The 17,047-nt window shown below is 37.6% G+C and overlaps 1 protein-coding gene across 3 annotated transcripts in view; it reads left to right on the forward strand.

The window, feature by feature from the left end:
- The window catches only part of inpp5a (inositol polyphosphate-5-phosphatase A), an 83,046-nt gene that overhangs the window by 25,829 nt on the left and 40,170 nt on the right, over positions 1–17,047 (forward strand). For all 3 annotated transcript variants that reach the window (XM_077613469.1, XM_077613467.1, XM_077613468.1), the window contains 3 exons: positions 9,614–9,677; positions 10,918–11,021; positions 16,020–16,072. In XM_077613469.1, coding sequence (XP_077469595.1) covers positions 9,614–9,677; positions 10,918–11,021; positions 16,020–16,072 — 221 coding nt within the window. The remainder of the gene's footprint in view (positions 1–9,613; positions 9,678–10,917; positions 11,022–16,019; positions 16,073–17,047) is intronic.

Raw genomic sequence — 17,047 nt, forward strand, 5'->3', positions numbered from 1 at the left:
TCGCTGGAATTGTTGCCCTTGTTTTATGTTGCATATTTATCTATTATTTTGTTGGCACCAAGTAAAGCCAGAGAAGTATTTACTGTTAAAGCAATAATGAGGATTTCTTTCCTTTTCATAGATCTTTATTTTCAATTAATTACACAATATATTAACTCACTGATGGCCGCTTTCAAAGAAAATTTCCCATATTCCCTATGATGATTGATAAAAGCTTATAACCAACCAAAGCTTGCTTTTCCCCTTCAGTTGTCGCAGTTGTACTAAACTCAAAGCCTGATATTAAGTGATCCCTCTATAAGGTTTAAGATGACTTAATATAACAATCATACTTTCTTCGTATGTCAAATATCTTAAGTTTATAATACTTCCCAAACGGCAACTAATCAAACTCAACGTGTGCCTCATTGAAGAGGTCACTGCACAAGTTCATACTAAAGTGTCACCCGGAACGCACTGTTCTGTTGCTAATGACTAATTTGCTAAACTCTGTAATTAGATTGGATGTTGTTCTCATTCAAATAAATTGAAGCATTATGGTTGAAATTTTTAATTACACTTGAGTGGTTTTGCAACAAAACTTAAACTCTTCCGCCAATTTGGAATGAAGTACCTCTTGAAGGAATGCTGAGAAATGAAACAATACACCATTTTCCACATGCGGCAGAAACTTCAAAGTCAGACATGCTTCTGAATTTTGGGATTTACAAATGCAATTGTTTTCCCTTTTGGATTAATGGTTAAACCATTAACTACTGTTCGACATCAAATGCCAAATTTAGGTATATGATATTTTGCTGCATAACCTCAAAGACTCCAATGGTCCTGTTGAATTTCTTGTTTCAAAATGCTGTAACACGTGACCTAATGATATGCAGTAAAGTACTGTACCACCTGCTCAGACTTGCATGGTTCCCCTTCAAATCCTCTTTTCTTCGTGCGTTGCTTTGGTTATATTTACGGGTATACACGGGTTTGCTGCCACTCTTTCCCTGGCACAGGTCACACACAGTCTCACTCGCATCTCAAAGCTCTTAAGTCTTAAGAGGGATCACGTAAAAAGGCCGGATGGTGTGATTGGTCCAATGAAAAGAAACATCTGCGGAAGAAAAAGTGCTCTGTTGTTCGCTTTTTGAAATTTATTATTATAATGATACAATAAGAGGAAAGGACCTATGACATAATTTCTCGATATCTGAGAAGCCAAGAATGCATTTACATTTGCTTTTCATGCAGCGTCCATGTGTTCTTAGTGGCAATGCACTCGAGTATAACTAAGCTAGCATGGAGGATATCCAACCATTTAGATCAAGCCTCTGGGATTTTTACATAACACATCATTGGCGCACATTGGCTTTTACATAAAGACAAAGAAGGCCACAAAGAACCACTGGACGGGCGTCTTAGCCTCAGACGAGCTGCTGCCTATGTTTTGCAGAGTCCTCTAAAGCTTCACGCTCCTGTGGGCACGGTTGTACTCCGAGAACGCCTCTGCTCATACCCAGACAGAAAGCTGCTTATTTTTTTCATATGAGAATAAAAATATTTTGGAAGGGTTTTTACCCCCCCTTAAATCTTCTGTGCAATCCAATTTCTGCACCCGGGGTGATAAAGCTCCATCAATTTGTCTGTGTTGATGAAGATGTCATATCTTTTCAGTGTATCATGCGTGCGAGCCAAAAGAAAATAACTTTGAAAAGGCTCTTAATGGTGAGAAATAGACGCCTGTCACACTGCTTAATTTTATGAGTCGTAATATAGCGAAATTAAAAGTAGCTAGTAAAATTCACTCTTTAGATGACAAATTTGGTTTCGTAACCGAAGCCAAGGCGGACAGGTGCAAAATCATTTTTTTTGTGGAAGCCATTTGACTACGTTATCAGTTGACATTACGAGACATTCTCCTGATTTATTTGTCTTTCGGCACCTTCATTTGAACCTCTGAGTGTCTCTTTGAAACCGTCGTACACACACACACACGAGGCAAAGTTTTGTCCGTGCCAAACTTTCAGGATTTGATCCACAGCAACCTCTAAAGATTAGCTTGGTTCCATTCCTTTCAGTCAGTATGATCCTAATTCAATCAATTATTTCATAAATGAGGCCACGTGAATAGTCGCAACATCGAATCAGTTAAAAAATATAGATTGATGAACAGTCCTTGACAGCATTAGCAGCCTCTCCAGATTGCAGACAGAAAAAGAAATCGATGAATTTGAAGACCTGTCATTTGCACAGGCCTATTTCCTTAATGGGAATGTGTTTCAGATGGGAATTACAAGTTGAAATATTCTTTTTGATTATTGGACATCCATAGCTAAATATGATTTACATTAATGAGGATAAGTGTATTAAATATATTTTTATGTTCCAGCAAACGAAACAATTGAATAATGGCCATGGCAACCAAGCAGTGCTCTGAGATTATAGAGAGGATGTAATGTCATTTTAATGTTCTCAATTGTTATGACTTTTGAATTTGATCAAATTAGGCAGACATTCATCTTATTCATGGCTTCTTTGAATATGTTATTTTTCAGGCCAGGCGACAGAGTTATTACTGCTGGAAAGTAGGCCACAATTCTACTGCATATCATTTGTTCTTAATCTTTTAACATTGTCAATTTTGTTTGATTAATAATTGTAATTTTCATTTGTTTCATTGTTTTAATCATGGATTTTGTGAGGGATGAGTTTGCTCCAGAAAAATAGGTTGGACGTTATTAAGCTTAACCCGATATATTACATAAGACGAACTGTCACTCTTTGGGAAAATAAAGTATTTCACGTGTTCAGTATAGTCTAATAAATATGGTATAAACATGAAAAAATGAATTTGTTTAATTTACCATCGTGACACAATGCAGAAAGAAATGTTTACATTTCAGATTTTCTATTTTCTTTGACTACGAAAATGTTTCCCAAAAATTGCGTGCAATTCAGACTAACTTTGTACTCCTAACATTTGTTTGTTTTTGTTGCACTTTGACAATAACTACAAGTCAACTAAGAGTAAAGTAATTGAACTTAAATAAAGACAATGACATAAAATCATTTGGAATAAAACAGTATAATAAAAAAACAACAGGGTAGAAACTCAAAAAGGCATGATTCTTTGATTTTTTTTTAAATATCATTTTTCTATTCTTTCATGACTAAATCAAATACTAAAGTTGTAAAATGCCAATCAAAATAGAATTGATGATTTTAAAATGAATTATAATAGGAACACACCCAGGTTTAATCCACAGTAACACATTGAATTGTATTTAACTCATTGCTTGCCAAGGATAGGCATCCAATTCATTTAAACTGGGAGAACTGGCTATGAATCCTAATTTTTCAGTTCCTTTTAGTGTTAGACGTTTAATACATTTTGCCTCGAAGACCCTGGCAGTGAATGATCGCTGCCAGCCCTCTTAGACAAAATGCATTGGATGCCAATAGTGCCATGCCAGAATGTCTTGTCAACTCTTATCTAGTGCATTAGTTTGTTATATATTTAGGTGGGACTGCATGGACCTCTAAGCAAAATATATGAAAATATCATCGCTTACTTAAATTCAGGAACCGAGCAGATATCATTAACTTTAGTTTGTTCTTCATGTACACTTGGAAATAGTGCATGTTTTATTAAAAAATTCAACAGGTACACTTAGATCGATTGATGGTGAAGGCTAATGCTTTTGCTGTGATTTTTCCTAAGGCAAATAGAAGGAATGCTGGCGCTACAGTGCATTTTAAACATTTTAACAAAGTTATCAAACTCCTTCTTCTTGATTAGGCTGGACTCGGGGAAGAAAAGTCCATTTTAAAGTCCAAGTCATATCTTGTATAAATGTATTCATGTTTTTTTTTCGCGTGTGTGCTTGATTTAGTTGGATGTCAGTGCTATGACGGTTTTATTGCTCTAGACCTTTGCCGGGCAGGTTAGAGGAGGGAGCGCACGACTGATGAGCATGGCAGGAAATTGGCAGATGGAAGCATCCATTTCACCGCTAATTAGGGTGTCCAGAAGCCTGCCGACTGACAGGGTTCAACTGGGCAATGTAGTGCCTGCCAGCTCCCATCCCGTGCGCTTTATAAAATGCTCTTTAATTCCCCGGCACAATATCATTAACTTTGTAAGTGGATGAACACAATGGACAAGCAATTTAATTAACTTCTACCATTGAATGTTGGAGGGGAGACTAAATGAAATTAATGCACAATATTTCCCAGCGAGGCAGCCAACCTTGGGAGTGGGTCTGGATTGTTGGCAGGTCAGGCGCTGCCATGGGTTTGGCCTATTATGCCTTGTTTAGCCCCATCCATAATATTTTGCTCAAACGAAAATAAAATCAGTGGTTTTAAGATCAATCATGACCGCGTGTTGCTCGGCATTCTGGGAGATTTTAGAATGATGGAGTGAAATCCTGGAAACACCCTGCCAAAAGCTTTCACAGTCCTCAAACACAAAATACAGATATTATATCAGGCTTTTACAGCAACGACCAATTCCATGAAATGTAATCACCAAATGAGTTTGGTAAATTCAGCCATTGCGGCCTTCTTTGTTTGTATGAGCGTAGATTACACTATTGTAAATGTCACAATTTGCAACTATTTTTAAAATGATGTACCATGTGTGTGTTTGGCTGTTTGAAATGTATTCTGTGAGCATTTGTTTTCTTGAAATTGTGTTTATCCATGTAAACAATGGTAACTTCTAACATTGCATCTTTGAAATTTTGTGAGAATATTGGAGGGCTCACAGAGTCAAAGTAAGGTTCTGTCAGTCAAAATAGAGACTTTTCTGGGCGTTTTGAAGATGAGCTTATATACGTCTTTTTCAATGATCACTTTAAGATTAAGTTATGCGAATTATCTTTTAATTAATTTAAAGCATTCAACAATTTACATCCCATACTTGTGCCTCCTAGCAAACACTCCGGAAAGGCCTTATTCAGAACATGACAGATGGTTCCAATACTTGGGCCTCCTTCAAATTTCAGGAAGTGATAGAAGTAGTTTTAATGAGAGTTTTTTTGTGTATCCAGTCAGGCCTTCCAGGCAGCCAATGAATAATAGACATTGTGGCTCAATACTGTGAATACTCAATCAATGGCTGAGGGAGAGAGCCTTGGCAAACACATATGGCAGATTGGGGGTGGCCAGTGTACTCTGCAGCACTAGAAAATACCAAGACCGCTTTATCTCTATCACTACGCTGAAAACACACACCGTCTCCAATGAGGCGGCTAACTTTTGTGCCGTGGATGATAAACAGGCTGTTTTTCGTTCAAAAGGTCTTCTGTGAAGGTACTTGTTTAGCCCAAGAGCTTTTGTATGAACTCATTCACTCCCATTGACAGCCATAGACTTCAAACACATTGGATGATCATCTGTCAGTGCCGTTGACAGCGATAGACGTCTAATCCGTTTCCCAGTCAAAGCGGATTGGATATCTTATTGTAGTCAATGTCAGAAAATGAGTTAACATCATTTTTGAACATTTAAGCCGGTAGAACAGTAGATTGTTTAGTTAGTTTGAGATTTGTAAGTGGCCAAAAGTGAACTCTGAACTCTATCAATAGCAGCCAATCAATTAATTTGAAATAGATGATTGCTTTCAGTTGTTAATGGTCATTATATTTAGGTTCAAACTTTTACCCTTCAACTTTTATTTTATTTTATTGGTTTGACTCCAGATTGTTAAAAATACTGTCATACCTTGAGATACGAGCTCAATGCGTTCTGGGACTGAGCGCGTATGTCGATTTACTCGTATCTCAAATCAACGTTTCCCATAGAAATGAAGTAAATACAAATTAATTCGTTCCCACCCTCTGAAAAAAAACACACAAAAACAGGATATTACAATGGAAAAACATATTTTTATTGGTTGTAATTTACCATCTACTAACAGAGTAAAAAATAACTAGTGGTTATGATGTTTAATAATAAAATTAGGCATCATTCAATACAACGGCAGACGTATTAGCAAGCCAGCTGAGTCACGCTTACACTACTCATGTTTTTTTATTATTTCCTGCTTAATATTGTCATCATACGCCTTTTCTTCGCACAACTCTTCATTGCACCGGCTTGCTTTGGACCCATTGTGTTTTCCTTAATTCTGCACTGACTAATGCAAAACCCCCCACAAAAAACGGTCCGCCCATTGCTCGTAGATATCTTTGCACGAGGGAGATGCGGCTGTCTCGAATGCTCGTATCTCAAAATTTGTCTCATATCTCAAGGTAAATATTTGCTCAGAATTTTACTCGTATCTCAAATTCCTCGTATGTCGGGGCACTTGTATGTTGAGGTATTACTGTATTTTCATTGTCTTTGCTGAAAGATTTGCTGTAGCAGTATTTTGTGTTTGGATTGCAGATCTATATATTTAAATGCCACCATTATCAATTACCCCAGTATGCATGTCCAAAAGCACATGGATAAGCGTTTCTTTGCTTATGTTCAAGCCACAGCTTTTAGCCATTTTTTCCCTATTAAAACCCCACTGGACCTGCCACACTTTGTTAGTGGCAGTGGGACAGCAGAATATTACTCCAAGAAGCTGTACAGTGACATTCTGATGACACTAGAGTGTGTATATGGCACCTCTCTTGGGACTGCTGGCTTTCCCTTTGCCCAGATTGGAGGTGAGACCTTGAAGAAAAATGATTACTTTTATGTTTGCTTTATGGCCCATTTTTCACGCTTAATGCAGGAAATCTATTCAGAGGTCACAGAAAACCAGCCTCTATCCATTGGCCAGAACTAATTCTCACAGCCCTCGGTATCGATAAAGCATTCACGGGAGCAAAGTATGCAGACTATGTACTGCAGTACTCAAGTCTTTATTTTCTTCTAGCCAGTCTATTGGGACTTGTTCAGCCCTTATCTGCTGGGGTATTAGAAATGTCAACTGCACACTTGCATGAACACACACGCAGAAAGGAGAGCAGAGCAGAGCAGAGCCAATATTCCCTTATCTTTGAGTGGCATTGGCAATACAAGTCATGATAAGAGATAGCATTGGCAGAACAAGCCATAAAATCAGAGATTTTATGGCGCAGTTATTGTCTTTCTGTCTGCAATTATAATGATTACTCATTTCCCCTTAGCTCTCCAGCAGCACACGACTAATAGACTGCATTTTACTAATGGGGAATTAAGTAGCCGCTGTGGCAACGGGGTTTATAAATATGTAAACTATATTTTTAATTATTTCTTGGGGGTCTGGCAGCTAATCAATAAAGTGAGACGTGACAAACATACGTTTGACACAGGCCATTGTAAAGCTCCTGCTAAATGATAAGCATGGCCTGTCAGCGCAGCCCAGCCCTAATGAATATTTGGGGCCTGTCATGTTAGGAGACAAATGGATTAATTGTGGCCTGTTAATATAATAGTTTCTTCATGAAGAGTCATGCAGTGAGGCAGATAAGAGGGAGCATAGAAGACATTTGCTTTTATAAATTTTAAATTGGATATTTATGACGGTTGAGGGTTAAGTAGTGTACAAAAAACTAGTAAAGGATATTTCCATTCATTTTTGTCCATCCCAAATGTCTTATTCATGGAGAAGAATAGGCTAGCAGTAAAGCTAAGATACAAATGTTTCATGTACTTTTACTTTGAGTAGAATTTCCTCGTGCTTTTGTTAGAATAGTGTTTTTGTAGAAATTTGTAGAGATTTAAATAAAGAGATTGTCTACATTAACAATACTAACGCTAGAAGGGGATCAAAAACTTTTTTGCCTACTTTTTAACTACAACCTAAAACAAATAATCGGAGTGTAGAAGGAAATGGAAGGAAACACAATGTATTTACATGAATAAAGTCATAATGTTATGCGGTAGACTAAAAAATGGAAATCAAGGCATGCTATTACAAGAATAACAATTTGGAAAAATATGATACTACTATATTAAAAGCAACAAGCCAGTGTTTGCTGTCATTAAAAAGACATATCACTTAAATATAATAAATATAAAAAAGACTCAGGGATTTAAGATGAACTACTACAAGAAATATATATTTTTAATTCAAGTTTGAAGATTATACATAGGAAAATGTCATTTGGGGTATTTTAAACATATGCAACATACACGTACATACCAATCAACCATAGATGAATTCAGTTGAATACAACTGAAAAATATTACAGTCACTGAATTGCATGCCGAGACGATTAGTGGTACTGTTATATACCAATTGTTAGCCCCAGACACATTACATTTTAACTTAAGTAACTCTTTTTATCTTTTGATTTAATGATGAATGTTTACATAGGAATACGCCACAAACTATTTGGCTCAAAACACATATCTTTTTCAGTTAGAAAATTTATACACAAACTGCATTGGAAAGGATTGTAAGCCGTTTTTATCAATGAATGCATATAAGATTTACTGTTGGTAAAAAGAAAGAAAACCCAAAGACAATTGAGCAGTGGAGGTGGGATTTCTTGGAAGCCCGGAAAAAGTGGGAAGATGCGACCTTGAGCATTGCCTTTGCCCAATGCTACTCCCTCTTTTTCCCGATCCCCCTCTTCTATCCGTCCCCTTTTTTTCTCCGTCCTCCATTGCAATGAGGAAGTTGGGGAGCGCACGGGTCACCAGCCGCTCCCCTCATCAATTAAATGTGCAACGGTGTTTTTTTTCCCCATGACTGAACTTATATGTCAAGGAGATGAGCAGGAGCTCATGTTTGTGCTTTTGACAAATCAGCAAATGTTTAATCTCAAGATGTGCCAGCACTCATAAATAATGCAGGCTGGGCCCAAACTGTCTCGCATCCTGTCGGAGAAAGACATTTTCTCTAGGCCTCAACCGGAAAGTACACGAAGGCTAAACCCATGCCTTGTCTCCTTCATCTGATCGAGCTCACAAATCCTCACTTCATCACTTATCGCCACGACAACCCCCCCTACTTTCCTCTCCTTGACTTCAGTGTAGTATATATATCCTTTACTTTCTGGTTTTAGCCATTAACTACTTGCGTTACCCACTTGTTTCCATTAATACTCTTCTTCATTGAAAAAGTTCCTCACAAGCATTTGGCCAAAGGGAATAAAAAGACTGAGAATTATCCCGAGCTAGAAGTCTGCCATCTCAAAGATATAGCGGATTGAGCTTGAGCTTTGCCTTCAGTTGCCCTCAATGTAAATAGGGCCAGCAAAAAGCAGTGTAGTGGACTGTGAACCGCATCAAATCCCCATCTGTGCGACTCACTTTTTCCTGGGAAAGTTTTCCGTTTGTTCACAGAGAAAATTTCGATTTTAAGCCTATTGAAGTGGATCTTTACCCATTCAAAGGTTTGGCTGAATGCGTCTTTTAGTTAGCTAAAATTGATGAGTCGCCACATTTGACGACATGAGTATGGTGAATACACAGACTGGGCTGTTTACTGTACTGTGGGTATGTTACCAATTCAACCCCGAATTAAGCAGAAATTTAAAGTGCGTGATAGCGTGATAAACACTCGTGAAGACTTTCCACAAAAGATGTTTCTTGGGAACTGGAGACTTGGTTGTGATCAAACACATGCTGAACGAACACAGAATTACACAGAATGCATGATACAAACAAATTCTAAAGCCTATTCCTCTTTTTCTTGCAGGCTCTCGGAAGTTTCTACTTCATTCACGAGTCTTTGAAAAACATCCAGCAGTTTGATTTCAAAGGTGAGTGACTCCGATTCATCAAAGCATGAGACTAGAAATGAAACCCTCCTCCTACCCTCATTTACAGGCTATTCCCGTCTCAATCAAAACCAACGAGCTGAGATTGTCTTTGAGGATAATGTAAAAAGAGCGGGAGCGACTGGTAATGCTTGTTAATATTAGGATTTAATTCATAAGATTTCGGGCCTGCAGTAATGGTATTCGGCGGGTTATTGGACAGTTACGGCGGTCTCATCAGCCTGCGGTGTCAGAGTGCCCCAGGGTCCCGTGGCCACGCTAATTAAAGAAAGGATATAGATGTGGAGCAGCCTAGCTTCCTATTACAACCAAGTCAGCATTAGCACCCGTTACCTCAGTGAAGGACAGTGCGACAGCAGGGGAGAGCTTCTTTAGCGAAGAGACCACAGTTTTATACTCTTCAATAATCATGTCATACTCCATGATTTAACGTTTTATCTGAGAATTTACGTGATTTTTTTTACAGAAATACATGCTTCGCAAGTCTGCATTATGCATTTACTGTAAATAATGACAGTATGCATGCACGTATATACTATGTGCATGTATATACAATCTAACAACCATTAGGGAAACTTGTATAAAATGCCTGTGACAACGTTGCGGTGGTTTAAATCTTTCTGAAAGCCGATTAAAAATGAATCTCATCTAATGATGAAACTTTCTTTTAATTTGTTTTCAAATTGTAAGTAGCTAGCTCTTATTATTTTATTGGAAAGGCAAAAGCTTATTTCTAAGGGCTTAGAACTAGAAGATGGAGTGTGATTGTTTTGAGTCCATATTCAGGGTTGTATCTATAAACCAAAGTAACGATTTGAATCATATTTAGATTTTGAATCATGTTTTGATGCATGATTTAAAAAAATGGATGCACAAAAGGTTGCAATTAATTGCTATTCAATAATTGATTCATCGATCTCTTACTTTTTTCCTCACATGCAAATCTTTTTTATTACTTTTATAATTTTCATGTCTTCATTCAAAAAGAGAGCATTGTATATTTTCTTCAATACATACACGCCTGCACAAATCATCTATGACTGTTTGCTTCAAAGTCATGTCAGTGTTTAGTTTCTGGCCAGTAGATGGTGCAGTTGACTGTACAAGGTTTTTCCTTAAAGTAATGCTTTGATGCCTTTTTTGATTATTAATCACTTTGTTGGGTCTTGGAAAAATCAATATTTATTTGTAAGATATTTTCATTTTACATTCCCTGAATCAGCCAAGAAATTCAGGAAGGTGGTTGGGAAGGAGACCTGCTCCGAGACACTAGAAAGTACACCATCTCTGGAGAAGGAGAAGTTTCCACAAGACTACTTTCCTGAGGTGAGTTCTGTGATCAGCATTATGTGTCCCGTCTCTCAGAACATTTGAATTGCTTTGAAAGAACAGAACGGATTCTTTTTTTTAATCTTTGGAACAACCACGAATGAATTGGAATACTTTATTGTCTTTTAAATTCAATTTACAAAACAGAAACCGCTCATTGTTTCCTGAGGAATAATTCTAAGCTCATTCTGGTGCCTTCACCCCCCCTGCATGGTCCTTTGCACCATCATAGGGAGGGTGAGCACGAAGCATTGCTGTGCTGATGTAGTCATGAAGAGCACGGCTGCCCGTGTGTCATTCCCGCACTCCCTACTCATCAGTCAACCATGCTCCAACGGCCGCCTCCGCACATATATGCAAAACAGATGGAATCAGCCTTCCCTGCACTCTTCCCCCAATTTCCATGTCTCTCACAAACTGTATCCAGGTTCAGCAGGAAATCATGTTTTTGCCCGGAGTGCGGTGCAAATCCATTCGCAACGATTATGTCAAAGCATCATTCTGTGCTTATCAGGACAAGCGGGGAAAAAAACACAACGATGGCACTGGGCATTTTGAGGGGTAATGCAGGAAGAAAAGAGCAGTGGATGAGGGTGGTGGTGGTTGAGAAAAGTTTTTCCCTGTGATTTATGTCCCTTTCCTGACTGGGATATGAATCTGGGATGATGCTCCAGAGAGCGGCACTCCAGATAATGTTAGCGACCCTGATAGACTACACAAATCTGCTCTTTTTAAATGGGCTGAATATTTTTTCCCCTGTCTCCCTCCTCCTCCGGCCCTCCATAGTGAGAAATTGGTTGTTATCATAGATCACAGATACTGCTCAAACCTCTTATGAAAGATGAATTAATTTCACTAATGCTTTAATGCAAAGCTCTCATGAGAGAGGCAGACTGGTGATAACCCCTGCCTCATCCCTGCTTCCTCCGCCTATGATTTATGCCCTCTTTTAGTAGATGAAACTGCCTACATTTGCCATCCATCTGAGGCTTGGAGGAATCCTATTACATGGGGATCTTGGACCCAACAGTGTGCCACACGCAGTCCCAAACCAGTTGCTAGAATCTCAGCTTGTTCGGGTCACACTGTCTCAGCCTTATCATGAAATTGGAGAGAAACAGGTTAGGAAAGCGACGTCTCCCACACGCCTAGGGGACACTGGCTGTAGCTTTCTCAATGTGCTCATAAAGTTCACTTCAATGTTTTATTAGGTTAGATTAGATATTTTATAATTTATAAAGTATTTTTTATGAGTCAGAAGAACTCTGCTGCAGAAAGTTATGGAGTGATAGCGGGCGAATTGTCTCTTGAAATGTTTTACCTCATATATGCCCTTATTCATAAAATGTGAATGGACTGGATGGTGATGACGTCAGCAGGTATTATAGGTGTGTGTGTGTGTGTGTGTGTGTGTGTGTGTGTGTGTGTGTGTGTGTGTGCCCATATGTCTTTCATAACTGCATTCTCAATGTCTGCTTTCGTCTATGAGTGTTTTCAATATAACTTTTTTTTGTGCTACTAACCGCAAAAAATACCCATAGGAAATGAATAGTTTCCTTTTTTTAGGCTGACTCTTTTTAGTAATACTCATTTGTTCAATTTCCACACCGCTTATCCCCACGAGGTTTTATATAATCATCAATGGCAGCAAATGCGTTGCATGAGTACCTTATGAAGGGTTAAAAATTAAAAATGTCCAACTTTACAAAAATTGTAGAAATAGCTACAATTACAAGTGAACACTTTTAAATTTCCAAATACCACTTGCATCGAAGTCTCAAAACTGATTTTCTAATGGAAATGGCATACCCATGAATTCATACTGTTCCATTATAATTAGTTCGAAAATGTGCCGCCACTATATTTTGTGAAAGGACCAATGATTTTAGTGACTTTTATAGTATTCTCCATGCAACAAGTACTCGTGATTAATGCAGAAGAAAAAAACACGTACAAATTTGGTCTGTTGTCTTCTCTGTCTACAATTAATTATAATTTAACATCCTATAAATGAATTACATTTCCAATTCACAGTCATGGCCATTTATTATAATTTGTCGACGTATAATGCGAGATTAATGATCAAATATTCATGAAGACGGAAGTTCCGAATATCTTTTGAACGCTGCCATAATGGATTTGGTGTTCTAACAATCTGTTCACCCCCACCGAGCATTAATCTCTTTATTTGGTTGCTGCAATACTAGAGGGCTCTACAAACCATTGCGTCATAAGTATTTGTCATAGACCAATATAAATAAAGTATACGACCAAAACCTTTAATGCGCCCTTGCTATTGATTGTTTTACACAGGAACAAAACAAGATGAAAAGGAGGGAAATCCCTGAGAGGCAGTACATCAACTCCCATAAGAGTTTTGTATTTGTTGTCCACATCATAAGTGTGTCCATAAAAGCAATGAATTGATTTAATGTAACTTGACAGCCCTCTGTGTAGCTCGCTATGACTAAGGAACACAAGTCACTCCTCTAAACTTTCTCCATGTGGTTCTCCACTAAAACAAAACATACGTAAACACACAACTTACAAATTTAAAATTATGTCACGTCAGGTGAAATGTTAGAAGTTGGCGATGTTGGTAACCAAATAAGGTATTCTTTTTTCCATCTTGTTTTTATTATTTAGACTGTTTCTTGGGCGTGTGCATAGGGACGCGTATGTGTGTTTTCAGTCAGCCCGTGTACGTATTAGTCGCTCCCCTGGATGTGACCCATGGTGTAGCCACCGTTCATCACTGTCATGGGCAGAGACGCCATCACTGACCTGTGGTGGGTCAGCCAATGTCACCTCGAGCCTTCTGACCTTTTACCATTCGCCTTTGACTCCCACCCTCATCTCTGCCCAGTGACTCTTCACAGCCACTAAATCTGATTTATGATATGATTACATGTCACTTATCCGCTTAATCCAAATATGTCTGTTTTAACAAAATGACTCAATATCGTGAAAATTAATATTTTGTCCGTTTTTTTCACATCATCTTCAATGTCAGCAACCAAATATGATGGTATTGCAATATAGAGCTACACTTTTCTCCTCTTGACTATGATTGATCTCACGAGATTATCATATTAACTGGAATCCTGCTAGAAACAAAAACTCCCTATATTGGGTTGAAAAGAAATAGCAGAATGTGTGTGTTTGTGCGCATGTGTGTCGGTGTTTATAAGCAAGCGATGAAGCAGCGGGCCGATCAGTCATACGTAGAGCAAATGGGGCAATCTGGGGCCAGGTGTCAGGGAAGTGATTGATTTTAATGTTGTGATTGCAGTTAATGGCTCTTTAAATTAAATCGAGATTAAACCTCTCTGGCTGCAGTCAGTGCTTGTATGGGCGCTGAGCACGACCACCCCTGCATCACTTTTCATCTTGTCCATCGTCATCCTAGCAGCCACTCACTTTCTTTCCACAACTTTACCTGAATGGGTCCGTATTAAAAACATACGCAGTGCCGTGCATTTTGCCAAATGTTGCTGAGAGGGTTTTATTGTCAATTGTTTTGTTTTGTCTTTAAATATACATGTCATTTTTGGTTAGTCATTATAAATAACCATTATATCTATGTGTGTGTGTATATATATATATGCATATATATGTATGTATATATATATATATATATATATATATATATATATGCATATATATGTATGTATATATATATATATATATATATATATATATATATATATATATTCATATATACATGTATATATTTATGTGTATGATGTAGTATGTAATTATTACTTTGCACTTGAAAATACAATATATATATGCATACATATATATGCATATATATATATATATTCATATATATATATATATATATATATATATATATATATATATATATATATATAGTATTTTCAAGTGCAAAGTAATAATTACATACTACATCCAATTCCATTCACTGCTTTTAACATCACAATACAGTATTTGGACAGCAACTCATAATATGGCCCATACATCCTTTTAAGGCCGTATGGATTCATTCAAGTATGCTAATGTAATTCAATTTGATACAGTTAATCTTGTCCTAATGCAGATTGAAGGATATGAGGTGCAATCAAATACCTCTTACCCCTTTAATGTGAATTTTTTTTTCCTGAATGAAATTAGTCAATTTGTAATTATGTGACCTGGCCCATAATTAGTTTATTCATCACTACAATTAACTCCCCATTAGGAGTATCAGAGAGAGTTGCACAGTAAACCAGAGGATGCGGAGAAGAGACTTATTTATCCATTCAAGAACTAGAAGACTCACAGCATCAATTTGTCCCTCATTTAATAACCAGCTTCATGGTGAATCATGTGGTGTTTTAGAAACATCTTTGGACTTGTGATTGGATAATTAACTTAAGACTGGCGGGACCTGATCAAACAGCTGTTGTATACCAGATGTCCAAACACCGAATAGAACTTTTTCCTCTCTTTCATAGATCAATGTACTCCTATTTAAAAAAAATGTTTTAGTGCATTGTGGTTGAAATGTGAATCGAAAACGTGTTTCTATTTTAAATTTAACCAAAGCATTATGCTTTTTTAATTTTACAAATATAATTTGGCATTTATCTTGACCAATTTTTTTTCTAGAATTGCGTTTTAACTTAATAATTGATTTCTATTTAATCTGCCTATGGCTCATAGTTGGCTGGGATAGGCTCCAGCGCCCCTGTGGTCCCTGTGAGGGTAAGCAGAATGAATGAATATTTGGCGGTTAATGGATCATTTTATTGTCATTACAACAAGTGTAAATAAGTACAACAAAACCAAGATGGTGTATCTTGAAGCGATACACGATTTTTTTTCGGTGTTGCTCAAGGTTACGTCCTTTAGTCAAATTGGATTGGATGTCTATCGGCATTAATAGCACTGAAACATGATCACCCAAATGACAGCCATCACATTTCATATGGATATGATGTCAATCACTGTCAGTGGCAGCGAATGAGTTAATTGTGTTGTTCTCTGCAGTGCAAGTGGTCCAGGAAAGGATTCATCCGAACCCGATGGGCCCTACCTGACTGGTAAACCTTTTTTTTTGCATAAATCTCTCCAACAATGCATCACATCATTGTTTATCCCTGAGTGATTACAAGTCTTTCATTGCGAACAAAGCTGATGATTCAAATACTGTGGTCATGTTTGGCTTTCTACAAAGGAAAGCTGTGTTTGACAGCACAGGCAAGAGTTAGTTACATAGCTGTATCCTCTCTGGGGATTTGATTAGACATAATCATGTTAGTCAAGGAGTTGCATATGACAGATGACACAAAACATTACATGCAATTGAACCTATGTGGGAGGAATGCAAATGCCAGCTTCAAGTTTGTGAGAGCAGAGGACAGTGGGTGGAAGGGCGGGTCGGGTTGAGTGGTAATCTAATAGAGGTATGACATGAGAACTAAAGAGTTGAAACAGTATGCATTTAATAGGGACATGATGTTTGACAAGAGCAGCATGGAGAAGGAGAGAGTGACTGGTTAAGTGATAGATGAAGATAGAGGAGGACATGCATACATCATTTTGTTTAGGGTACCTCTGCCGAGGAAAGCCCAAGAGTTAAGGAAGTCTTTAATGCAAACAAACACGGTAGATTGATACCATCAGAAGGGATACATTCATCATTGTGCATTGAGCTATTGCTATCTTGACATGACAAAGTGAATGAAAGCCGATTAGCCCCGTTATTTGCACCTCTATTGATGAAGATTCTTTCTGTAAAAAGGTGTTGGGCTACTTTAGCGGAATATTTAAGGTTGATCACAATCCAATTCACAACATTTATTGAACCACCAAGCATTTCCCTCCAAAATCTTTCATTAGGAAATAACAGGCATTACAATTAGGTCTACAAATAACCATTAATAACTATAACATATTTGTCACACCGACCAAGAAATGAAACATGAAGAGGAAAAAAATGGTGCATTTTCGAGGGAATTTTATTTTATTGTGAATATTATATAGATATTCAGCTTTTATTACTCTAAATAACATGA

Source organism: Stigmatopora argus, chromosome 11 (genome assembly GCF_051989625.1).
Source record: "Stigmatopora argus isolate UIUO_Sarg chromosome 11, RoL_Sarg_1.0, whole genome shotgun sequence".
Taxonomy (NCBI): Eukaryota; Metazoa; Chordata; class Actinopteri; order Syngnathiformes; family Syngnathidae; genus Stigmatopora; species Stigmatopora argus.